We start from the raw sequence: 26,585 nt of genomic DNA on the forward strand, positions 1-26,585 counted from the left end.
ATGCTGATTTGATGTGCAAGCTTATTAATATTTAAAATAGTTGAGTTAGATTTAATCCAAAGATCAGCATTTATCTGAAATGAAAAGCTTTGCAACATTATACACTATACCATTCACTATACCATTTTTAACTGATCAAAGTGATAAAGACATTTATAATATTAAAAAAGATTTCTATTTTTAGATAAATGCTGTTCTTCTGAACTTTCTATTCATCAAAGAAACCTGAAAAATCCTACTCAGCTGTTTTCAACATAATAATAATAATAATAATAATAATAATAATAATAGTAATAGTAATAATAATGTTTTGAGCAGCAAATCAGAATATTAGAATGATTTCTATAGGATCATGTGACTGGCTAAAATTCAGCTTTGAATAGCAGGTATAAATTAAATTTTACATTTAAACTATTTTTCTGCCATTCTATTACTCTTTATTTTATTCATTATTTAATCATTTTAATTTATTTATAAACTATTTTTCTACTATTCAATTACTTTTCTTATTTTCTTCATTATTTAGTGCCATATTGTAATACAGCTTTAATAATAATTTTAATATTATATATTTCTTTTTCTTGTCATTACTTGTTTTGTGTATAATATAGTATGTAAGCACAAGCATGCAAGTAAAATACTGCTAATGCTTTGGCAATACGGTATGTAAAACAAAACAAGTACTTTTTTATATAAAAATGACTTGCATAGTTTAATAAGCATGTAGATTTAATATATTTATTAATTATGTATGACATATTGTTTTTTATCAAATTGAATGTAATATTCAACCATTTCCGAATTAAGTAAACAAAGTAATTATTTATATGAACAGTTCAAGTTCATGTTCACGTATAACATCAGCATCAAGTATTTTAACAAATATCTAAATATGGGGGGGAGTAAAGAGCTATTTGGCTGCATTTAAACGATAAGGTCTAATTTGTGGCTTATAATTTGTCTGAGTTTGATACGTATTCTATCTATCTATTTATTTATTATTAAAACATAGTTTTAAACGCTCTTCTCAAACACGACCCTCTCAATATGGCAGTAACTGTCGTCCATAAACAAGCGACTCACTTCCTACATTTCGACCAATTGCAGTCCTTCGCGGACCCTGCGCAATTTTACCGGGAAAACGGATGTTGTTCGGGTCCGGTGGAAGCTGACACTCAACGTTGTGAAGTGGCGGGAGATTTGTTAAGCACATATGAGGAGTAATAGCGATCGAGCTGGAATAAAAGGTGAAAGATTATGTATTTGTTCAGTGTATGAAGTTCACCTCAATGTATTAGATTGCCCTATACAGTTCATTTTGCGATGTAGCATGAGTTTGCAGCCTCTCTGCTTTTTTGCATGTTGCTAACATGTTTTGCTAAGTTTCTTGTTTGTCCAGTTCGCCTAGTCTAAGTTAGTATTTAACAATACACAATGTGAACGGAAACATTATGAGCCTAAATTTTGTTTATGCGATCTTACTGTTGCTAAATAAATGTTTATTTTGATTGCTGAAGTATCAGTCAAGATTAAGTTAACTAGTTGAAAGAATTTGTACAAAACGTAAATAACCTGTGCGTTGCGTATGTTGCTTGTTTAACGAAATATTGCTAGCTATGCACAATACTTTAGTTTTTTGTTGACATAATCTGAAGACTCACAGATTATCAACAACAGCTTCCAAATAGTTCAAAGTAGGACTAGTAAGCACGTTTTGCAAATAGGTGCGTTCGAGATGCACTACACTAGCCTGCCGCCGGCTGGCGAGAGCAGCCGCTTGCAGTCGGGGGAGGAGTGAAGAGACGGCCGTCAAGTCGGACACTTATAGAGGATGAGACTGTATTCCAAACATACACAAAAAAAAGGAATAAAGAAAAAGAAGAAATGAAACTACATAAGATAAATAAATAAAAGAAAAAAGTTACCCTATCATTTATTCTATATGCTACAATCGTTTTGCTTTTTTGTTGATCATATCAAGTATGTGAGTTACTTTAATGTAATGAAATATGACGCCTATTATTTGTATCTTGGTTTTGTAGTTAGCTATAGGACATTTTTCAATTTTTATAAGCAGTTTATTCAGTGTAGTGAAGCCTCTCACAACATCCATTAAAAAACGGCCTCTGGTTGACCAGTTTTTTTTTGTTTGTTTTTTTACTCTTATACAATAAGAATATATATTTACCATATCGCCTAGTCTTCATTTTTATCAATAATTTTTTGTTTGAATATCAGATATTCGATATAAAGATTGATTACACACGTGAACTTTTTTAAGAAAAACACGCAGCACACGTCGTGCTTGTCATCACATAATCTGACCAATGAGAATAAAGTGTGTCGTCATCAAGGCTTTCGCAGTCGGTTTTAAGCAACTGCAGCGCCTGACCTCTGCGACTGCTCTCGTTTTGCTCTCACGTTACTTTGATGGCACACGTGATCGAAAGGCGGCTGCAGCGCCGATCAAAGTCGGACAAATGATCTTACCAGAATGCATTGTTTTGTAAGGCGGCAGCCGATTTCTTGCGGCGCCGCATGAAGTCGAACGCACCTAATAACTATTATTTTATACGTAACGTGTCTGTCAAACTCAAGAAACTTATGAATAAACAATTACTCAGCTTATTTTGAAAGACCCTTTTACGCCTGTTTCATTAGCCCCGCCCCCTTTATGCAAATTATGTTAGTGCTGTAACACGTTCCATTTTAATGTTATTTTTCAAGACTGTTTGGATGTTATTCTTTATTTTTGAGACGTTGAATCGTGTAAGGTACACTATTAGCTTCACTTTATAAGATTCCTTCATGAAGTGTTTATTTTGTTACCAATAATGTCTTCAACAAGTATTCAGCTGACAAGATAGAAGTGACCGTTTTTAGGTTTTTGTTTTGTTAATTAAAAGCTGACATTGTTTTGCAGGTCTGCTTTAGAATGGAGTTTAAAAGGCGCAATGGAGGCCCTGCAATGGGCGGGGCTTCACAGGCCAAGAAGGGAAAAATGAACACTGAATGGGAGGATAGTCCCTCCCAGTTTGAAGAGGAACTCGCTCTATTTGATGATATGGAAATGGAGGCGGAGTCAGGGGAGGGGCAAGCAGGTCATGATGTCATTCCAGTGGGTATGTATCTGTTTTGTCTGTTACTTTGTAATTAATTCAAGTGCATTTATTATTGTACACACACAAACTATTTGTCTCCTAGATATTCAAAACAACATACCAACCAGTTGCAGTACAAAACAAAAAAAGAAAAAAAATTAGCCAATCCCATAAACAATCTTATCCACCTTATTCCTTAATGTGGAAGTAAGCCTATGGGTGAGACTTCCAGTTCATTAGCTGCTATAGGTTAATAACGAGAAGAATAAGAACAAGCAGTAAATGGCAAAACTGCTTGCACTGCACTCTAAAAAAAATGCTAGGTTATAAACAACCCAACATGTTTTATTTGGCCACCTAGCGCTGGGTAAATATTGGACAGAACACATTCTGGGTTATTTTTCCAACCAACTGGTTGTGGTAAATGTTTTTACCGAACACGCTGGGTTATTTTATTTAAGTCGACTATTGTTTAAAAATGATTAGATTGCTGGCTTAAAATGGGATGGAAATTGAAAATCAGACTGAGAATTATAGAAGCAACAGCAATAATCAAAAGTTGAACATTTTTTATTAAGCAAGAACACCCATGAGACAAAAATATAAGACAAATTTAATTTATTTGGGTGAATAGAGCATAGTTGACCATATTATATGCATTTAAAATAATTTAACAAGCATTTCAGAAATAAAAAATGTAACATTTAAAAGTAGCTTTTTAATGTAAGTGTATTTAACCGTTCTCTGTAATCACTTTTCACTGAAATAGTACTAATTCTCGGGCCGGTGTGTCAACGAAATCTGAGCCTGTGATAGGCTGCTGTTTGCCGGGGGAAGTACGAATTTATCTCAGACCGCTGCCTTGCGTTTCACTCGTAGCTGAAAGATGCCATGACCGACTCAATAACCTGCCCATATACAGATAGTACTGAGATTAGAGAACATATTTTAACATCAAATGAAATTCAATTTAGTATTATAACAAATAAAACCAGTTTACTGTATGTTATGCAAGGCAAAAGGCGTTTCCATCATGTAGAACGACTGACAGTCCTTGTATGTTGCGTTGCGTAAAATAATGTATTTTACAGCACAGTAAAGACATTAGTAATTAAATAAAATTTATACAAACCTTTATTTCGCTGAAGAAGTTCACCAAATCGGCGGCCTGAAAGCCTCTCTCCCCTGTAAAGACTCAAAAAGCCTGCACTTTGTCTGTAACTCAGCAGCTGGGATGTTTCGTCAGAGAAGGCTCAAAAAAAAAAAAAAAAAAACAGCATTAAAAACAACCCAACAGCTCAGAAAAACTACCCAGCACCTATTTAAAAAAAAATAATAAAAATAACCTAATAAAATGATCCAACAAGCTGAACCCAGCATTTGTGTCAAATTTTAACCAAGCATTTTTTAGAGTGCAGATAAACTACCCAGCACCTTGGTAAAATTATTAAAAACATCCCAATAAAATAGCTCAACTGGCTAAACCCAGCATTTTTTTTTAGAGTGTACAAAACAGTGTGTTTATAATTAAGATAATACATTCAAAAACACGGTAAGATGCACCAATTTGCAATCTCAAGCCGCAAAACAAGCTGTTTTGTACGGCTAAAAATAGCAAATGGCCACACCCACTATTATAGAAAGAAAAAGGAAGATAGGAAAAAAGAAAAACTAACTACATTCAGACCTATAAATACTTAAAGAAACATACATACATGATCTACTCTCTTTTGCTCAGGTGACTTATTCTCTGCTGATCTTAATCCGCGTTGGAAACGACCTCATGCGCCTCCTCTTCAACCAAACTCAGACACACTAATTTTCCAGCAGATAGACCTGGATTACTACTTGGGTGAGATATGCATGCTCCCTCACAAACGCGCACGTAAAAAATGCATAATTTCATGTAGATTTTTTCTCAGTGTTTTGGTTGTCTGGTGTTTAGGATCTGCGGTAGCGGGAATGCCCGGGCAGGTACAGGGCAAAGTGCCTATAGTGCGCATGTTTGGTGTGACGGACAGTGGGAACAGCGTGTGCTGCCATGTTCATGGATTTGCCCCGTATTTCTATGTTCCCGCCCCCAATGGTGAGCTGCCAATTACAGGAATCTGCTCAGTGTCTTTGAGACATATTAAACAGATCTTTTACGATTTCACAGTATGTCTTTGTCTTTCTCAGGTTTTACAAATGCACACTTGGCTGAGTTTCAGAAAGAGCTGAACTCTGTTGTATTGAAGGATATGCGGTCCAATAAAGACAATATAGCGGTCACTGTGCTGGCAGTGGACATCACCAAGAAGGAAAGTAAGTATTCCTGTTTATAACACTATCATTCAAAAGATTGAGATCATTAAGATTTTATATGGTAAAAATAATATTGTGCTATTATTCTAATTTAAAATAACTATTCTATTTTAATACATCATTACTCCTGTATTCAGTGTCACATGATCCTTCAGAAATCATTCTAATATGCTGATTTGGCGCTCAATAAACATATCTTATTATTATCAATGTTGAAAAAGTGTTATAGCTGACTGACTTTTCTCCTGTTTGTGTTAAGGTATGTATCACTACCACGGAAACAAGCCTCTTGAATTTCTGCGCATAACCATGGCAATGCCGCGTCTGATTGCCCCAGCGAAGCGTCTTCTTGAGCAGGGTTTTAAATTTGCCAACTTCGCCACCCAGAGCTACCAGGCCTATGAAGCCAACATTGACTTTGAGATCAGGTGTGTTTGTGTGTACTTGAAACTTTCTGAAAGTGGTGATGTGTGGTGAGCATTTTTTTTTTAACCCAATAAATAACATGAGATGTGCTGTATGTACGTGTGATGTACAGGTTCATGGTGGACAGTGAAGTGGTTGGTTGCTGCTGGATTGAGCTTCCTAAAGGAATGTACAGGCTGAGGGAGGAGAGAAGTGAAGGACAGACAGACTCAAAATATCCAGGAAAGGTAAAAATATGTTTTTAAAAACCAGTCACCTCATGTCTTTGCAAACCTGTAAGACCTTCATTCATCTTTAGAACAGAAATTAAGATATTTTTGATGCAATCTGAGTGCTTTCTGACTCTATAGACTGTCCATTGAACGTTTCAGTTGCGTTGCCGTCTACGCAGTGTCAGAAAGCTCTCAGATTTAATCAAATATATCTTAAGATGAGCGACGGTCTTACGGGTTTGGAACGACATGAGGGTGAGTAAATAATGACAGAATTTTAATTTTTGGGTGAACTATCCCTTTAAGGCATTAGAGTAATGTATTGAACTGCCACACTCATCTGGTGTGTCTTTTAATATATTTTTCTCTCAGGTGTCCCTGTGTCAGTATGAGGTGGATGTGGCATGGAATAACTTGATCAGTCACCCAGCTGAGGGAGAATGGCAGAGGATCGCTCCACTTCGAGTCCTGAGCTTTGATATTGAGTGTGCTGGCAGAAAAGGTGTGTGTGTACGCGTGATTGTTAATGCGTCTGTTAGTATATCTTTTTCTGCGTTTGAAGCGTTGGATTTATTTGCAGCTCATTGGTAGAAAGTTGTTAAATCTGACAATGATTGAATAAGACGTCAATATTTTTTGAGTTCCTACTCAGATTTTGTGATCGGTCAACTCTTTAGCAAAAGTTTCATTAATTTGAGATAATATATTTAAAAAATCTAATATATTTTAGTTTTTTTTTTTTAAATAATAATATTAAAAATATATATACAAAACTAATTTTATATCACTTGTTTAAAACTTTCACACGTCTACATTTCTACCATATTGAGTTTAGTCAGTTTCTGAAATTGTCCTTCAGCTTTTTTATACACCAAACCACTGGACTGTGTAGTACATTACCAAACTAACATTAACAAGTAGCTTAGTTATAAGTAGTAGCCACGATGTGCCGCTAGTGTGCTTGGTCTAGTAATTGTGACCCTGGACCACAAAACCAGTCTTAAGTAGCACAGGCATTGCTAACAAAAAATGAAATGGGTCAAAATTGTCGACTTTTCTTTCATGCCAAAAATCATTAGGATATTAAGTAAAGATCATGCTCCATGAAATTTTGTACACATTCTGTAAGTATACACTGTGTGCATAATTATTAGGCACGTTGATATTATGGTCAAATTTTTTTTCCAAGCACATTTGACCAATTTCAAACCAAATGAATCTTAATAACTACTATTAATTTTGTATTTAATTATTTATAAGTGATATATAATTGTCCATGAAGGCTGGAAGTGAAAAAACCCTTATATTCAGGTGTGCAGAATTATTAGGCACATTTTCTTTTACAGATAAAATGAGCCAAAAAAGAGATTTACCAGCGCCACCGTTTCCCAGAACTGCAACCTACCTTGAGTCTCCAGAAGTGCAATGTGACTCATGTTCTCAGAGACTTTGCTTGGGCAAAAAATCCTAAAAAAATGGCCCTCAATTAATAAGAATAACATTCTGAAGTGTTGTGAAATACATGGAGACTGTTTTTTTATAGGGTTTATAGACAGATCAGTTGAGAGTGACTCTTGAAGGACCAGCACCACATCCTCTTGTAGCACTCTTTCGAGTTTATCCTCCAGAATCTGGCAGTAAGTTTTAAGAGTTCATTTTGGTCCATCTCTGCAAGACAGACATTGCAGGATAGGAAATGTACTAAGACTGAAGTCCCAAAACTTACTGCCAGGTTCTGGAGGATAAACTCGAAAGAGTGCTACAAGAGGATGTGGTGCTGGCCCTTCAAGAGCCACTCTCAACTCATCTGTCTGGAAAACGGTGACGCTGGAAACTAAATGGTTCCTGATGGTTTCATATCTAATTCTTAACATTAATTCTTCCTATTTTTTTTATTTATTTGCAATTAATATGCATCTTTTCTTCTCCACCTGTTTTTTATGACAATGCAGACATAACGAGCCTTTTTCCGTCCGGTGGTCATGCCTTAACTCTGCAGATTCCAGTATTGCATTAGTATTGCATCCTTCTCATGGGCATTTAATAGTTTTTGACTTTTCCGTCTGAGGTAAATCTCTTTTTTGGCTCATTTTATCTGTAAAATAAGATGTGCCTAATAATTCTGCACACCTGAATATAAGAAGTTATATATCACTTATAAATAATTAAATTCAAAATGAATAGTAGTTATTACGATTGATGTGGTTTGGAATTGGTCAAATGTGCTTGGAAAAAAATATGACCACAATATCAACGTGCCTAATAAGTATGCACACGGTGTATAACACAACTTCATTTTTAATCAGTAATATGCATTGCTAAGAACTTCATTTGGACAACTTTAAAGGCGATTTTCTCAATATTTAGATTTTTTTGCACTCTCAGATCCCAGATTTTCAAATAGTTTTATCTCAACCAAATAGTGTCCTGTCCTAACAAACCATACATCAATGGAAAGCTTGGGTTTGTGGTCCCGGGTCTCAATTGCCTACTAATAAATTTTTTTTTTGATCTTGCTATGTAAATAACTGAACTGTTTGTGTGTGTTACAGGTGTTTTTCCAGAGGCGGAGATTGATCCTGTGATTCAGATCGCCTCTATGGTGCAGCGTCAGGGAGAGAAGGAGCCGTTTATCCGGACGGTCTTCACTTTACAGACCTGTGCCAGTATAGTAGGCTCGCAGATTCTCTGCTTTACTCAAGAGAAACAGTTACTACAGGTACATACTCACAGATTCTCACAACTATACATACACTGAAATGTATGTGAACATTCTTTCAAATTTGAAAAAGTACATGGTGCAATAATAATAATGTATATGTGTGATTATTTCAGAGTTGGGCTGAGTTTGTGAGGACAGTGGATCCTGACATCATCACCGGCTACAATATCCAGAACTTTGACATTCCGTACCTCCTCAACAGAGCTGCAACCTTAAAGGTAACCTTGTTTTTACACCAAGATTCGGGTTTTTTTTCTTATATAAGGTGAAGCAAACACAAAGCCAGTGCAGTCAGTGGTGGCATGTGTCAAAATGCCTAAGATTATAATTCAGGCAGGTGTAATGGTATTTTGAGCCACACGTTTCTCTCCACAGGTGAATTTGTTTCCATATCTGGGCCGTGTGCGGGGCATTAAATCGGTCTTGAAGGACTCCAGCTTCCAGAGCAAGCAAATGGGCCGCAGAGAGAACAAAACAGTCAATATGGAGGGACGTGTGCAGTTCGACCTACTGCAGGTACGAACACTTAAACTCCCAAATTGTGCCATCATACTAATTCATGACTGCACATGCTGTGACTCAACGAGTTTTTTCTGTTATAGGTGTTGCTGAGGGATTATAAATTGCGCTCTTACACACTGAACGCCGTCAGTTTCCATTTTCTGCAGGAGCAGAAGGAAGATGTGCAGCATTCTATCATCACAGACCTACAGGTGTGGCCAATCAGATCTCTGTCCTATTCCTTATTGCCATCCACATCCCTCAACTCCAGCTAAAACATCTGCCGTTTAGTACAACTGTCTTTCCTTTCTCTTATTTTTTTTTTTTTTATTAGAATGGGAATGAGCAGACCCGCAGACGTTTGGCTGTGTATTGTCTGAAGGATGCGTATCTGCCCCTGCGCTTACTGCAGAAGTTAATGTGCGTCATTAATTACATGGAAATGGCCAGAGTTACTGGGGTGCCCCTGACTTACCTGCTTTCTCGTGGACAGCAGATTAAAGTTGTTTCACAGCTTCTGAGACAGGTCTGCACATGTCTCTTTATAAGATATGTTAATATAACAAACCTAGCAAACATCATGCTTAAAAGTGTTTTCAATGGCTTGTAGGCTATGAAGCAGGATCTGGTGATGCCAGTGGTGAGGACAGAGAGTGGGGAGGATTACACTGGAGCTACTGTCATAGAACCAGAGAAAGGGTTTGTACTCTTGTACACTTTGATCATATTTTTATATCTTGAGTAGTAAAAAAATGTGTTATCTAGAAACACAAATACACTGTTGTTGAAAAAATGAAGACATTTCTTTTAATTTGTAATAATATTTTACAATATTACTCTCTTAGTTTTGGTAAGCATAAGATAATTATTTAAAAAAGAAAAAAAAAATCCAAATTTTGTGTGTGTGTTTGCAGGTATTACAGTGTTCCTATAGCGACCCTGGATTTCTCCTCACTGTATCCCTCCATCATGATGGCTCATAATTTATGTTACACTACACTCCTGCAGAAAAACCAGGTGGACAAACTCGGGTGAGAGGAGTGTGTGTGTGTGCTTTGTGAAGTTATAAAGTGAACGTTTCTTTCGATTGCTTTTTTTTTTTTTTTTTTGTGATGTTCTTCATTTTGTAAATTAATAAAGCTATACATTGTGTACATGTGCACGTTTTTAGTCTGGCTCCAGAAGATTTCATCAAGACCCCGACAGGTGATCTGTTTGTGAAGAGCTCTGTGAGGAAGGGCCTCCTTCCTGAGATCCTGGAAAACCTGCTGAGTGCCAGGAAAAAGTAAGTTCAAGAATGAAAAGAAATAGAGATTAAGATATTTACTACTGATGACAAATAATTTAGTGTAATAAATTATTTTGCCCCAAATTTCAGAAATTACGATGGCTTGAGGTAAAAATGCCCCATAAATTCAAACCAAAGGGGCAAAAAATGCCCCTGCACAATTAAACAATGTATTACGGCTATCGTGATTAATATAAAAATGTGAAAATGAATAAAAATAGTAAAATTTACATTACCTTTAGATTCGCTCATTTCTCAGTAATTGGGTACATTTAAGTATTTGACATTAAAGACAACATGGTATGATTATAATAATAAGGTGATTATAAAAATTTCTGACCCTGGTGTGCGTTCTGTATTTTTTTGCTTATTTTAACCACACACGATTGTTGCACGATTATTTTACCAAGATTTTAATATGAATATATGTGACTAATGTGCTTGTAGGGCGAAGGCAGAGCTGAAGAAAGAGACAGACCCCTTTAAAAAACAGGTGCTGGACGGAAGGCAGTTAGCTTTGAAAATCAGTGCGAACTCTGTGTACGGGTTCACCGGGGCTCAGGTGGGCAAACTGCCCTGTTTGGAGATCTCACAGGTGGGTTTCAGCACTCACACATGAACAAATACTGTCAAACAGAGATGTTTAAGAAGCCATGTTTTTCCCTTTCATCTGTAGAGCGTCACAGGTTTTGGTAGGCAGATGATTGAACAGACCAAACAGCTTGTGGAATCAAAATACACACTCTCTAATGGTTACCAGGCAGATGCAAAGGTGCTTAATCACATAATTGTTTTTTTACCTTTGTTTCAATGCACTAAAAACGTCCAATGATGCAAGTCAATTGTGTTTAAGGTCATCTATGGAGACACAGACTCTGTGATGGTGAAACTTGGTGTGGCCACAGTACAGGACGCAATGAATCTGGGAAAGGAAGCAGCCGAATGGGTCTCCTCCCACTTTGTTCCACCAATCAAATTAGAGTTTGAGAAGGTAGAGAAAACACTCACAGATTTTACAACATAAACCATTGAATATTATTTGAGTAAGCTTAATCTCTTTAACACTTTTTCAGGTGTATTACCCATATCTGTTAATCAATAAGAAGCGCTACGCCGGGTTGTATTTCTCTTCAAATGCTAACCATCATGATAAGATGGACTGCAAAGGAATTGAGACAGTCAGACGAGACAACTGCCCTCTAGTGGCCAACCTTATCAACACATGCCTCCAGAACATCCTCATTGACAGGTACAAACATTGCCCCTATGTTCTCGGATACGCAACAGTGACGCACAAACTAGCATGCGTAAGAGTGAAGACATGACTCTACAAGCTTTAATAAAGGCCATTTAGTTTATGTTCTTGTGGCAACACAACTTGCATATACCGTGACGGAATAGCATGATGTGTTTTGTGTTTCAGAGACCCTGATGGAGCGGTAGGTCATGCTAAAGAGGTGATCTCTGACCTTCTGTGCAACCGCATTGACATCAGTCAGCTGGTCATCACTAAAGAGCTCACACGCACCGCACAGGAGTATGCTGGCAAACAGGCCCACGTCGAGCTAGCGGAGAGGTGCGTGTTTGTTTTATCATCTTGACTGAAAATGCCATTCACGTGATTCAGGCCAATCTGAGAAATGTTTATCGAGTACCTGATGGGAACTGTGTACAGAAAAGTTTAGTTGGCATACCTCTGCATGAAGCCTGATAAGCACAGTTGCTTTGTGTACAGGGATAATCTTCATGGCTGGGTTAAAAAAAAAAAATTAAACTTGAATAAATTCTCTTTTTTTTTCAAAATGATATTGATTCTTAAATCCCAAGAATCAATTAGTCTAGCCCGTTTTCAGTTAAGTAACGGAACATTTTAACACCTGCCTTTCAATAAATTGCAATAAGCTTTGTGCTTTGTTACTTTTGATATGAATGATGCTCATACCTTGTAAATGTGAATTTTGTCATGGTTTTGAAGCATGCTCGATAAAAGCATACTAAAAGCCAAAACACATTAGTTTTGATTTCATGGGGACTTTAAGCTGAAGTTGTTTAAATCTTATCTATGATCATAGACATTGATATCTTTTCAAACTAATGTTGCCACCTAAACAACATGTGGTTCTATTCTAATATGAACATTTTCTGAAACGTTTTCAGCTCCATACATTTTTAGAAGAAAAATCCAAAGTTTGCAAGCTGTGCAAGTAATTCACTCGAGCATATAAACACTTTTCGCAAACGTGGGTTTTAGGATGCGGAAGCGTGATGCCGGTAGCGCTCCGAACCTTGGAGATCGAGTGCCGTACGTCATCATCAAAGCAACAAAGGGAGTGGCAGCGTATATGAAATCAGAGGCAAGTGTTGGTGTGTTGCCCGTTCTCATGTGACCATTTTCCTGTACTGCAGTTGTTTACATTGACTTCTATCTCTCAGGACCCCATCTATGTGCTGGAGAACAACATTCCTATAGACACACAGTACTACCTGGAGCAGCAGCTGTCCAAACCTTTACTGCGTATCTTTGAACCCATACTGGGCGAGAGCAAAGCTGAGAGCGTGTTGCTGAGTGAGTATCGTTTATTAATCTTGCAATTTAGCATGTTTAACAGATTAGTTCACTCCGGAATTAATAATTACCCTGTGTTTTCCATGATGTTTATGTCTTTATTTGCCAGTTTAAAAGAAATTAAGGTTTTTGAGGAAAACATTTCAGGATTTTTCTCCAAATAGTGGACTTCAATGGGTTGAAAGTCCAAATTGCAGTTTCAATGCAGCTTCAAAGGAGGAATAAGAGTGTTATGTAGTGAAACAATTCTCTTTTTCTAAAAAAATAAATAAAACAAAAATTGTATATACTTTCTAACCACAATGCTTGTCTTTCACATTGTACTTCACACATTACGCAATCACATTGGAAAGGTCACAGGTGACGTAGGCAGAAGAGCCGACCCAGTGTTTACAAAGCATATGTGGCTAAAAAGTATAATCATTTCAATATATGTGACCCTGGACCACAAAACCAGTCTTAAGTCGCTTGTAGCAATAGCCAAAAATACATTGCATGGGTCAAAATTATTGATTTTTCTTTTATGCCAAAAATCATTAGGAAATTAAGTAAAGATCATGTTCCATGAAGATTATTTGTAAAATTCCTACTATAAATGTATCAAAATGTAATTTTTAATTAGTAATATGCATTAAGAACTTAATTTGGACAACTTTACAGATGATTTTATCAGTATTTTGATTTTTTTGCACCCTCAGATTCCAGATTTTCAAACAGATGTATCTCGGCCAAATATTATCCTATCCTAACAAACCTTATTTCTTGAGCTTTCATATGATGTATACATCTCAGTTTTGTAAAATTTAACCTTATGACTGGTTTTGTGGTCCAGGGTCACATATAAGACCCTTAATCCTTGGCTGGGATCGTGTAGAACCCTTTGAAGGGGCATCGAAACTGCAATCTGGAGATCCGATCTGTTGATCCCCACTGAAGTCCACTATATGGAGAAAAATCCTGGAATGTTTTCCTCAAAAACCTTCATTTCTTTTCAACTGAAGAAAGACATGAACATCTTGGATGACACTGGCATGAGTAAATTATCAAGAAATTTTAATTCAAGAGTGAACTAATCAAGAGTTGGCATGAAATTAAAATAATCTGTATTGTAATTGCATGTTATAGATCATATTATGAATGATTTTTTTGCATATTTTAGAACTTTTGATTTATAATGTTTAATCATGATGTCTTTGGGTGTAACAGTAGACTGCTCTCTGTTAATGTTTGCTGTCAACAGATCTTTTTTGTGTGCAAAAAAGATCCATTGTTCATTGCCAGTAGTGTAGCAATGAATGAAGCACAGCTTACACAAAAGTCAAACCAAGCAGCTTTCAGCGACCCACTTGAACACACCACAAAATCTGTCTGGAAAATGTTTGGCCTTATATGATTTAATAAAAAGATCTTTATCTCATCAAATTCATTTCAAACTCTGGTAAAATAGAAATGAATCTACTAACACTTTTGCTGTTGTTTCAGAGGGCGATCACACACGCTGTAAGACGGTCTTGACATCTAGAGTCGGTGGTCTCATGGCTTTTGCTCAGAAACGAAGCACTTGCATTGGCTGCAGAGCTGTGCTCAAAAATGATGGTATGTATTAGGTGTGTCTTTATGTGTGTAGATCCTAATATTACAAGAAATCACAAAACTTACATACTTCTGATGGTTTTCCTCTCTACAGTGGCTGTATGCGACTTCTGCAAAAAGAAAGAGTCTGAGCTTTACCAGAAAGAGGTGTGTTTTCTGTTTTTATATGTTTTAAGCTTGTCTTCATAAGTGGGGGCTAAAGGTTGTATACCTGTGTCTTTTAGATCGCTCATCTGTCGACTCTAGAGGAGAAATTCTCTCGTCTGTGGACTCAGTGTCAGCGCTGTCAAGGTTCACTGCATGAGGATGTGCTGTGTACCAGGTATTTACACACAAGTGCACACTAGGGGCCAGATTTACTAACAGCTTGTGCTCATTTAGCGTTAGGATTTACTAAAGACACGCAGTGGGAAATTAGTGTTGAAAAGGTGTGGACAGAGTTATTTTTCCACCTGACCTTATTGAATATGCATTTGTAGGAGTTTCCCTTTCTAACGCGAATTAGTCTTGACAATAAATCAAATGTTTACTATATAGTTATAATTACTTTGTTGGTGATAGTGATTATACCAGTGAATAAAACCATTTTTATGTATTCTTTCTTTTTCAGTCGAGACTGCCCCATCTTTTACATGAGAAAGAAGGTGCAGAAGGATTTAGATGATCAGGAGAAGCTTATTTCCCGTTTTGGTTGGTGATGGATGAGGATCTTTTCTTTTGCCTTCGGCTTTCTCAGCATTCAATCATCATTGTACCTCATTGAAGGAGTCTGTCTCACTCCATATTGTAAAAATTATTTTCTAGTGGCTGAATAAATAAATAATAAAGTGCATTTTTGTAAAATGGTTGTATTGTCTTTTTTCTTCACTTGACTAATTTAACATTATACTTAAATAATTTGAATTCTTGATCATAATGGCCTGGACTAGGCCTTAGATCAACTAAGATTTTTAAAACGTCGCTGGTGTGCGTCTTAAATACATATTTTGAGATATGTCAGAGCAATATGTTTTTAGTTGAGACAGCTCAAACATGCATTTTAGTTTGGGGCTAGCCTTAAGCCTTTTTTGTTTTGATTTTGACTTAAATTTACAGTTCAAGAGTCTGTTATCCGAAATTTAGCTCATAGTTTTTGTATTTAAAGTGATTTTTTTTTTTTTTACCATAAAGCTACTGTTGTATTTTTTTTTTTCTCAGTTCACCAGGGTTCACAAAACAAAAGTAAAAAAAAGAAAAAAATGTAAACGTCACTCTAGGCAATATTTTATATATCCCATATATTGCTTTCAAGACTGTACTTCTAAGTCCAAGCTATATTAAGGGTTACAAGTATTTGACATGGATCATACCAGAACACAAATTCTTTCTCAGGCAACCAAGGTCATATGGTGAAATTATAGGAATAAAAAAACTAATATAGGAATATTTCTTGCTTGCAGTTTCTCATTGTTTTAACTTAAAGGGTTGAGTCCACTTCCAGAAACAAATTCCTGATCATTTACTCACCTCCATGTCATCCATGATATTCATGTCTTTCTGTTTTCAGTCGCAAAGAAATGAAGGTTTCTGAGGAAAACGTTCCAGGATTCTCCATATAGTGGACTTCAATGGGTTGAAGGTCCAATGTTGGACGATTTTGAAATTGGAGGAGAAAAACAGTATTTTGCTACCCTACCCTACCTGTGTGAGCTTTCCAACATGATTAAGCACTGTACAAAGTCCTTCATTTCTTTGCAACTGAAGACAGAAAGACATGAACATCTTTGATCACATGGGGTTGAGTAGATAAAAACTAAATTTCTATTCTGGAAGTGAATGTCTCCTATAAACAAATTTTCGTCTGTTAAGCTACTGTTCGTTACTTGTTACTTGCTACTGTACGTGTGACCATTTATAGCATATACCTGATTTTACTGTTTTACTCACTTTATCAGCTTTTCTTATTATATACAGAAAATCTGATTAGACTGCCATGGTATTTTCAAAATTACATGATATATAGTTTGTCAAAAGTTTACATGCACCTTGGAGAATCTGCGAAATGTTATTTTACCCAAATAAAAGGGAACAAACTAATGCTATTACAGAAGGTTCAAACGCTCACTGATGCTCCAGAAGGGAACACAATGTATTAAGACCCAGGGGTGAAAACTTTTGACCAGATGTGTACATTTGATCTTATTTTGCCTAAATATCATATATTTTTTTATTTTATTTAGTACTGTTTCCCAGAAGACAAAAGAAGTTAAACTTACCCTGATCTTCAAATTAAAAAAAAGTTTTCACCCTCTCTCCCTTTGCATTGTGTTTTCTTCTGGAGCATCAATAAGTGTTTGAACCTTCTGTAATAGTTGCATATGAGTCCCACAGTTGTCCTCAGTGTGAAAAGATGGCTCTCAAAATCATAGTCATTGTTGGAAAGGGTTCAAATACACAACAATTCTGAAAAATCAAAGAATTTCTTGGACCTGAATGATTTTTCTGAAAAACAGCAAGCAGTGTAACTGTTCAAGCCTAGCAAGAGACTCATGAAAAACTATAACTTAAAAAAACAGCTGTGGATCATTCAGGTAACAACACAGTATTAAGAATCAAGTATATGTAAACTTTTGAACAGGGTCATTTTTATGCATTCGTATATTTTCTCTTTTGGACTATATTTAAATGTCTTTTGTCTTTTCTATGACCCCTCTTATTTTGGTACAATAATTAACATTTTGCAGATTCAGAAAGGTGTATGTAAACTTTTGACTTCAACCGTACCTGTTGTCACACTTTGAAAAGTTACAGTTTCAGCTACAATTGGAGGTTTGAAGAAATATTGAGGAAAATCAAGGTCATCTAGCCAAAAGTCTCTTTATTCACAAAACGTATAACTACAGTTATCAATATGGCAAAGGGAATGCATCAATCACAAGTTTTGGTCACATGTTTAGCCTGAACCAAAACTATTACTGTCTCTCCTGTCAATCTAAAAAGAAAAAAAGAGAAACAGAGGAAAAAATGTATTGCTCTCCCCAACCAAGCCTCATCACAGGTGAGAACAACTGGCATTTTACAAAATTCATCATAATACATGAAATGTTAATGTCCAATACAGTGCTGGTTTGTGAACTGAAATGATTCAATAGCAACATTTACAAAAATACAGGATTTTACAATAAAATACTGCCGGGAGAAATAAAAAAGCGAGCTTGATTTTTCTTAATTTCATAATTATAGAAGGGCTACATTAGGTGTAAGTTTTAGTCCAAGCCTTGACAAAAATAGAAACCTGGGGAGAAATGCATTTTGGGATGGTGGCAAAATATCAAATGTAAATTTTGTACAAAGGGCAAAAAAAAAAAAAAAAACCCGGAAACCCCCTTTGATAGTGAAATTGCATTTATAGCAAGTACTAAAAATATTTCTGGATAAAACCCACAATTCATGAGGTGCAAACACTTCCTAAGGTGTACAAAACATTATATTAGTGGCGCTAATGTGCTTTCCCACAGGCCACAAAAAACTTTAGGGGACTTCTGAGCTTCCTCATTCCCGACCACCGTTATCAACCACGCAGATGTGCTGACTGGCTCACAAAGTTTTGAGGAGATGAGACATGATCAGGCTTACTTAAAAAAAAAAAAAAAAAAAAAATTACCCACTACCAACTTAAAGTATATCCCATCACCACCTCATTCATTCGTTATAAACGTCAAGATTCCTTGCTGCTGTGATTCTAAAACACGACTGTAAAACTATGACACACATCAGGTCTTTTTAGCACAGAAGGGGAAGCAGCAGCGCAAAGTTGACTAGTCCACTTGAAACTAGCCCAATAGGATAATGTGACGTCAAAATATGTCTTTTCCGAAGCAGTTGCACAGTTGCTCGATTCTCACTGAGGTCTCATGCGCACATACATACATACAAACAAACACATACAACAGCCAGTCAGGTTCCTATTCCTCAAAGGCTGGTGGCGTAAGAGAGTGGTAGGAAAAGGAAATGGGGTGTGTATGTATGTGTAATGCTACAGTAGTGTGTGTGAGTGAGTGTGTACGTGTGTGACCTTGAGTGCATTGCTATCACGGGGGTGCAGTGCGAGGCTGAACGCGTGTATCGCTATAAAAGTGTGCAACGTCTCTGTGTGTGCTTTTTGCTCTTCTTATTGCTGCGGTTCGTCTCCTTGTATCTTCGGATCTCCCGCACGAGAGAGTAAAACGCCTCCTCAACTCCCTGCAGACAGAAAAAGACAAGATAGATTTAGAACTAATTGTGACTCAGGACCACAAAACCATCATAAGAGCTCATTTTTTGAAACCGAGATTAATACATCATCTGAAAGCTGAATAAATAAGCTTCCATTGATGTTTGGATAGGACAATATTTGGCTGAGATGCAACTAGTGTAAAAAATATTGAGAAAATCGCCTTTAAAGTTGTCCAAATGAAGTTCTTGGCAATGCATATTACTAATCAAAAACTAAGTTTTGATATATTTATGGTAGGAAATGTACTAAATATGTTCATGGAACATGGTCTTTACTTAATATCCTAATGATTTTTGGCATTAAGGAAAAATCTATCATTTTGACCCACACAGTGTGTTTTTGGCTATTGCTACAAATATGCCCGTGCTACTTAAGAGTTTTGTCAAAAAGTTTGATACTTTTACTCTGATTTCCCCCTTAAAAATAAACATAAGCACACTCGTCCTGTCATCGGCATCATTGTGTCTTCAGGTTTGCTGACATGTTTCTGGAGGGTTGGGTTGTGGAGAGGGCGTGTGACTCAAGTCTAGTGTAAACTCTTTTATAATCTCAAAACTTATCAAACTGCTGTGAAACATTCTGTTTGATTAATGCGCTGTTTCTCAATCGCTTGGTTGGGCAGCCACATTCATGCATTGTTGGGGAACATTCACACAGAACACGTTTTTGCATTCCATTCCATTGCACTGCCATTCCATTGTTTTTTTTTTCATGATAAAATTTGCGAGACGGACATGTTTGTTGCACAAGCATATCACCTCTTATGCAAAATCTCACGCAATGCAGTGTTTGATTTGGCCCACTATGCCATTTCACAAGATTGGGTGGACAAAGAAAAGTCTTTTATAGAAGCACATCAACCTTTTTGTTTTAACCTTATTTTGTTTACATTTTACATTGTTACACTAAATTTACAATTGCGGAAAAAAAAATGTTTTAATATAATTGGATATAATTTGGCTATTTTTTTTTTTTTTTTTGGCCCATTGTGGTAAACAGTTTGGCCACCTTTGCTTTTTTTTACTCCATTGTCCTGTTCCTTGCACACTAAATGCAAAAGTGTGTTTTGTGTGAATGACCACAATGACTGCTGTTGTTTTTAATAATATGATGGTATTCAAACCAACAGCATTATTTGTAAGCGTTATACTGCTTTTATACACTAGTTTTTCTGTCAATCACAACCTGCTTTCTGTAAGAATCCTGCATGGGCTAGATGTAAAATGCCAATAAACATTTGAACTTACAGTTGAAATCATTTGCATACACCTTGCAGAATCTGCAAAATGTTAATTATTTGACCAAAATAAGAGGGATCATATGAAATGCATGTTATTTTTTATTTAATACTGACCTGAATAAGATATTTCACATAAAAGACATTTACATAGTCCACAAGAGAAAATTCCCTCCGATGCTTCAGTTGAAAACATGATGCATTAAGAGCTGGGGGGTGCAAACTTTTTAATTTTAAAGATCAGGGTAAATTTTACTTATTTTGTCCTCTGGGAAACATGTAAGTATCTTCTGTAGCTTCTGAATGGTAGTACTAAATGAAAAAATATGATTTTAGGCAAAATAAGAAAAATGTACACATCTGTTCAAAAGTTTTTACCCCCGGCTCTTAACGCATCAGTGAGTGTTTGAACCTTCTGTAATAGTTGCATATGAGTCCCTCAGTTGTCCTCAGTGTGAAAAGATGCATCTCAAAATCATACTTTCATTTTTGGAAAAGATTCAAATACACAAAAATGCTGAAAAACCAAAAGAATTTGTGGGACCTGAAGGATTTTTCTGGAGAACAGCAGGTAGTTTAACTGTTCAGGAAAAACAAACAACTCATAAACAATTATCACTTTACAACAAAAAAAAAAACACCGCTGTGGATCATTCAGGTAACAACATAGTATTGAGAATCAAGTGTATGTAAACTTTTGAACAGGGTCCTTTTTATAAATTAAAACGATTATTTTAATCTTGTGGACTATATGTAGAGATGTTCCGATACCCTTTTTTCCTTCCCGATACCGATTCCGATACCTGGGCTCGGGGTATCGGCCGATACAGAGTACTAATCCGATACCTGGGTGTGTAATTGTATACAGCTGTAGATAATACTAATAAATTATTTTATTGTGTGCTTCAGACTTATTCCTTAATAAAACAAATATACAGTGATATATACAGTGAACTAGAGTATTTTTATTATATGAAATACATTGAACTTTTATTATATGACATATACAGTGAACTAGAGTATTTTTATTATATGACATACATTTGACAGTAATATTTTTTCATATAGTTAGTATTACTAATCTGGTTTTCTGACGTACATCAGCCCTGTTTATAACAGATTCTCACTAGATCTCGCAGCAACCTTATTCATTGTGCGGCATTTTCAAATGCTCCTCACTGCATCTCGCAGCAGTAACAGTGTTGCAAAATCGACGTTGGCTCCCGAATAAAGCTGTTCGGGGTTTGTGCAAGTTTGTTTGCGTTGCAGTCCAAGCTGATAAACGGTCAGCCCTGAGCAGCCCAAACGTGTCGTGTTAGTTTCACTTTCGTTTCGCGTGCCATTTTATGTTTCTCATCTGAGACAGAAATGGCAGAGCTTATGAGTTGAACAACCATTGGTCGCGCCAGTGTGACCGCTCACGAAAATTAGTAACACTGGCAGAAAAATTGGTCACAGTCTGGAGCCCTTTAATATTACCGCAAGTGTCCCGCGCCCTTCAGTACAGGAGTAAACAAACCACGCGCCTGTACAATTCATTAACACAAAACCACGCATTAATTCATATTTAAACAGTCGGTTTTTGGCTTAATATTAGTCCATGTCACGATTTGATTTAAGTGTAATGAACTACCTTTGATTAATGCATCAAAGTTTGACAAATTCCGTGACGTTCCGCGTTAAACTGTAAGTTCCATTTTGACTGGATTCCGCGATTCCATCTGTGTTTTCCGCATCGCAGAAATCATAAAGCCCTACATATGAGACATGCCGCCGTTTTAGCGGACAAACTGCTAGCACATTTGTATTTCTTCTTCGCTGCTCTAAACAGTGGTTGCTTGTGGCAACACTGTTTGCATTCTGAGCCGCGAAGAAGAACTGGCTTCTGATTTGCTAGCGGGAATAACTTATATCTTAAGAAAATGGTATCGGATCGGTACGTGGGTTCAAGTACTCGCCGATTCCGATGCTAGATTTTTTTGTGGTATCGGCGGCATTTCCGATACTAGTATCGGAATCGGAACAACCCTAACTATATGTAAACGTCTTTTATGTGAAATATCTTATTCAGTTCAGTACTAAATAAAAATAAAAAAAAACATGCACTTTGTATGATCCTTCTTATTTTGGTAAAGTAATTAACATTTTGCAGGGTTAAATTCTAGCAAAGTTTGTATTCAAAAAGAATAGAAAAGCAGAGCCATGAATGCAAAAAACAGTTTTATCTAATCTAATCTAGATTAATCTCTTAAAGCAATAGTTCACCCAAAAATAAAAATTCTGTCATTGTTAACTCACCATCATGTCGTTCCAAACCTGTAAAACATCTTCAGAATAAAAATTAGGATATTTTTGATGAAATCTGAGAGCTTTCTGACCCTGAATAGGCTCCAACACAACTGACACGTTCAAGACCCAGAAAGGTAGTAGGAGCATTGTTAAAATTGTCCATGTGACATCAGTGGTTCAACCATAATGTTATGAAGCTACAAGAATACATTTTGTGCATGAAGACAAAAAATATTTCAAATACCTTTCTGAACCAAGTGAATGTCTATGCAGGGTTAGAAAGCTCTCGGATTTCATCAATAATATCTTAAATTGTGTTCTGAAGATGAACAAAGGTCTTACATGTTCGGAACGACATGAGGACGAGTAATTAATAACAGAATTTTCATTTTTGGGTAAACTATGCCTTTAAAGTTTGAAACCAGTGCAACCTACCTGTCGCGTCTTGGCAGATGTTTCGACAAACGGGACCCCGTAACTTCTGGCGAGCTCTTGGGCTTGACGCGTCTCTACAGTACGAGAGGCCAGGTCACTTTTGTTCCCCACCAGCACCATTGGGACATTGTCGCTGTCTTTGACACGGTTTATTTGCTCCCTGCACAGAAACAAAACACAGCATGGTTGATTTTTTGCACACAGACTGACTTGTGAAATTCAGCTTGGCCTTTCTGTAATTCCACACTGGTTTTCTTACTCATCAACTTCAAGTCACATAAATAAGGAAGTTGGCATGTTAATGCAGTAAAGTGATGTCATCCTGCTGAACTGGCATCTCAGTCTAGCAACTTTTCCATTTGATCATTTTTTTTAGGTTTTTTAGGAAGTACAAGGCTTTATTTGCAGTTAGTCGACACAAGACCCAAGCCATCCATCTTGACATCCACAAATCCCAAATATAATATAGGAGTATTAAAGGGATAGTCCACCAAAAATGTTTCTGTCCCATTTATTTCTATTGTACTTTGTTCATACAATGGAGTTCAATGGGACAAGAAACGGTTTGGTTACCAGCATTCCTAAAGGGATCGTTCACCCTGTCAAATTCTGATTATCCCTTTAAGACAGGCAGAATATTTTTAATAATAACTGATGCTCAGTATCCTTTACGTATATTAGTCTCTACTTGTTTGGCTATATACCTGTAAAGATGTACATCCTCAAAGGATTTGGCATTGTTGATGGCAAACACACACAGAAAGCCCTCTCCTGTCCTCATATACTGGTCTCTCATGGCACTGTACTCCTCCTGACCTGCAGTGTCCAGGATGTCCAGCAAACATGTCTCTCCATCAATAACAACCTGCTTTCTATAGGAATCCTGCATGGAATAGACATAAAAAGAACATGTGCTCAATTATCATATGTGACCCTGGAACAGCGTATATTTCTAACAACAGCCAACAATACAATAATTATCAAAATTATCGATTTTTCTTTTATGCCACAAATCATTAGGATATCAAGTATAGATCATGTTCTATGAAGATGTTTTGTAAATTTCATAAATCATAAATATGTCAAAGCTTAATTTTTGATTAGTAATACGCATTGCTAAGAACTTCATTCAGACAACTTTAAAGGCAGTTTTCTCAATATTTTGACTTTTTGCACCCACAGATTCCAGATTTAGAAAAGAGTTGTATCTCAGCCAAATATTATCCTATCCTAACAAACCATACATCAATGGAAAGCTTATTAGAATTTTTTTTTAAAAAGACCATTATGACTGGTTTTGTGGGTCACATATCTGAGTTTTTATACGCTATGATGATCAACAAAGAATTCACGTTAAACTCTAAATACAATATTCATTTTTGGAAAAACGACAACAACAAAAAAGACTATTTTAAAGGGACAGTCCACTCAAAAAAAAAATCAAAAACTGTCATCATTTACTCCACAATTCCAATCCTGCATGCATTTATTTCTTCTGTGGAACATGAAAGAAATTATTTTAAAGAATGTTGATAACCAAACACTTTTGGGTCCTGTTGACTTCCATAGTTTGATTTGTGTTCCACAGAAGAAGAAAAATCATACCAGTTTGAAAAAATGAGGCTGAAGTAACTGACACAAATTTAATTTTTTGGGTGGAAGGTCTCTTCAAAGAAGGTGAACTCTTACCTCAATAGTGGGGTCATATTCATCTACAAAGTGATTCTGAATGAGCTGGATGGTCAGTGCACTTTTCCCAACGCCACCAGCCCCGACAACTACCAGCTTGTATTCTGTCATTCTGGATGGAAGAGAAAGAAGGTGAACGGAGACCAGATTAGAAACAGAAAATAGCAGTCTTGTTGGGTTTAATCAGAAGCAACCTGGGGGAAAAACAACCTTAACAGATACAAGCTTTTTACTCTGATTGAAACACTAGAAGACTGAACACAAAAAGATGTCACTCAAATGCAGTGAAAGTGAATGGTGAGTGAGGCTGTCATTCTGCCTAACATCTTCTTTTGTGTTCCACGGAAGAAAGAAAATTCATACGGGCTTGAATCGACATGAGGGTGGGTAAATGATGACACAATTTTCGTTTTCTAGGCGAACTGTCCCTTTAATAACCGGAAAAGAACATACATATTACATAAGATGGTTGGCTGAGATTTTAAGTCGCTGCATTATGTCAACAAATCACATTTAAACTCTTTTAAGACTGAGGTTTAAGATAACAATTTACGTACTCAGTTCCAATAACATTTACTTCACGTTAGCCGGCAAGAAGCAGACTGAAACAGCAGCTCCTTATAGCTTTACCACAACTTCTATCAACAGGTAAGAAGTTATTTATCGGCTTATTTGTGTGTTTTACCTCGTGTGTGGTTGTTAAATCTGTTCGGCTCGCCCAAACGAAGCGCTTCGAGATGAATTAGTATTGAATGAAGTCCAAGGATTAGCCCCTGAGCCACATTACGATCGAGCAGGCAAACTAAACTCTCCCGAGAGTCGAAGACAGGCTGGAATTATTCGGGCTGATGAAAATCCACCCGTAAAATCACAACAAAAATCTTCTTGTTTTAACTATTTTTCTCCACTCTGGTCAAATTGTACGATAACCCAAATAAAACCGCCCGTGGAGGCATTAGCTCCTCTCGGCTAAGACTCTCCCAGATTCATTGAGGGCGAGGAGGGGGTGGGATGACTGAAGGAGATGACCAATGAGATTCAGCCGGCCCGTCGGATTTTTAAATTCCATTGGGCGAGGAACAAACGGAAGTAGGCATTGGCCAATGATAGTGCAATGCCTCTTTCCAATTTCTTTCTCATGTCCCGCCCCGTGAATATGGACCAATCGGGTTCGTTTTACATATTAAAAGGCCAGAAATGCACGTCAAGCCATCAAAGATCTTTACAAATGAGAAATGTTATATTAGGATATTATGACTTAGACCCCACAAAAGAAAATACTTGTTTTATTATAAATTTAATTATTTTCTTAAGCAAATCTTATATTCACAAGTGTAAATTCTCAAATTCCCTGTCTTTGTGGTCTTTTGAAGAGATATGGAAAATGAAATTGATTTGATTTCAATATCTAAAAATAAGAAAGCTATGAAGACTGTTAAAATTTGTTCTGCACTTAAAAGTTTTTGTGTAAGAAATTTTATGTACAATGGCCCTTTTTTTGCCCGTGTATTTATTTATTTTTTTACTTTTTATTATTATTTGTTTAGTTTTTTTTTGTTGTTGTTTGAATGTTTGTTTTCTTTCAAGTATCACTACTGTTGATATTTGTACCGATTTGTATGATGGTGATTTGATGCAATAAAAAATAAAATAAAAGTAATAATCGCGGAACGTTTCACATAGTCATTAAAATAACATAAAATATAGCCTAACCAAAAATACATTTGGTGCTAGTTTTTTAAACCGATTGTCTTACTGCATTCACAAACAATATATTTAGCAAACAATAATTGTATTGTTATTATTAAAAAACGATACAAAACATTGTATGCAGCATTTAAATAAAAATGGGTGTGTAATGTTTTTGCCTTTTCTTCTTCTTGTTTTTATTATACGTTCTTTATTTTAGTGCTAGGCAACGATTAATCGCGATTAATCGCAGCAAAAATAGGTTTTTGTGTACATAA

The 26,585-nt window shown here is 36.3% G+C and overlaps 2 protein-coding genes across 2 annotated transcripts; one reads left to right on the forward strand and one right to left on the reverse strand.

The window, feature by feature from the left end:
• Positions 1 to 1,075: 1,075 nt before the first annotated feature.
• On the forward strand, positions 1,076 to 15,539 carry pold1 (polymerase (DNA directed), delta 1, catalytic subunit). Its single transcript, XM_073833294.1, has 27 exons — positions 1,076 to 1,247; positions 2,924 to 3,122; positions 4,840 to 4,953; positions 5,047 to 5,187; positions 5,280 to 5,405; positions 5,665 to 5,833; positions 5,944 to 6,058; positions 6,416 to 6,545; positions 8,596 to 8,762; positions 8,879 to 8,983; positions 9,141 to 9,281; positions 9,368 to 9,478; positions 9,601 to 9,792; positions 9,877 to 9,965; positions 10,181 to 10,297; positions 10,438 to 10,551; positions 11,002 to 11,149; positions 11,231 to 11,326; positions 11,408 to 11,545; positions 11,628 to 11,803; positions 11,978 to 12,130; positions 12,806 to 12,908; positions 12,988 to 13,120; positions 14,603 to 14,716; positions 14,808 to 14,860; positions 14,938 to 15,035; positions 15,324 to 15,539. Exons 2-27 carry the CDS (start codon positions 2,936 to 2,938, stop codon positions 15,409 to 15,411), a joined length of 3,318 nt encoding a protein of 1,105 aa, XP_073689395.1. The 5' UTR covers positions 1,076 to 1,247; positions 2,924 to 2,935; the 3' UTR covers positions 15,412 to 15,539.
• A 2,011-nt stretch (positions 15,540 to 17,550) lies between these two features.
• On the reverse strand, positions 17,551 to 25,607 carry LOC141336040 (GTPase KRas). Its single transcript, XM_073841552.1, has 5 exons — positions 25,304 to 25,607; positions 24,619 to 24,730; positions 23,634 to 23,812; positions 22,930 to 23,089; positions 17,551 to 18,934 (listed from the first exon to the last, which is right to left on the reverse strand). The coding sequence occupies exons 2-5, from the start codon at positions 24,727 to 24,729 to the stop codon at positions 18,821 to 18,823; spliced, it is 564 nt and encodes a 187-aa protein (XP_073697653.1). The 5' UTR covers position 24,730; positions 25,304 to 25,607; the 3' UTR covers positions 17,551 to 18,820.
• Positions 25,608 to 26,585: the final 978 nt, after the last annotated feature.

The sequence above is a fragment of the Garra rufa genome, chromosome 1 (assembly GCF_049309525.1).
Source record: "Garra rufa chromosome 1, GarRuf1.0, whole genome shotgun sequence".
NCBI lineage: Eukaryota > Metazoa > Chordata > Actinopteri > Cypriniformes > Cyprinidae > Garra > Garra rufa.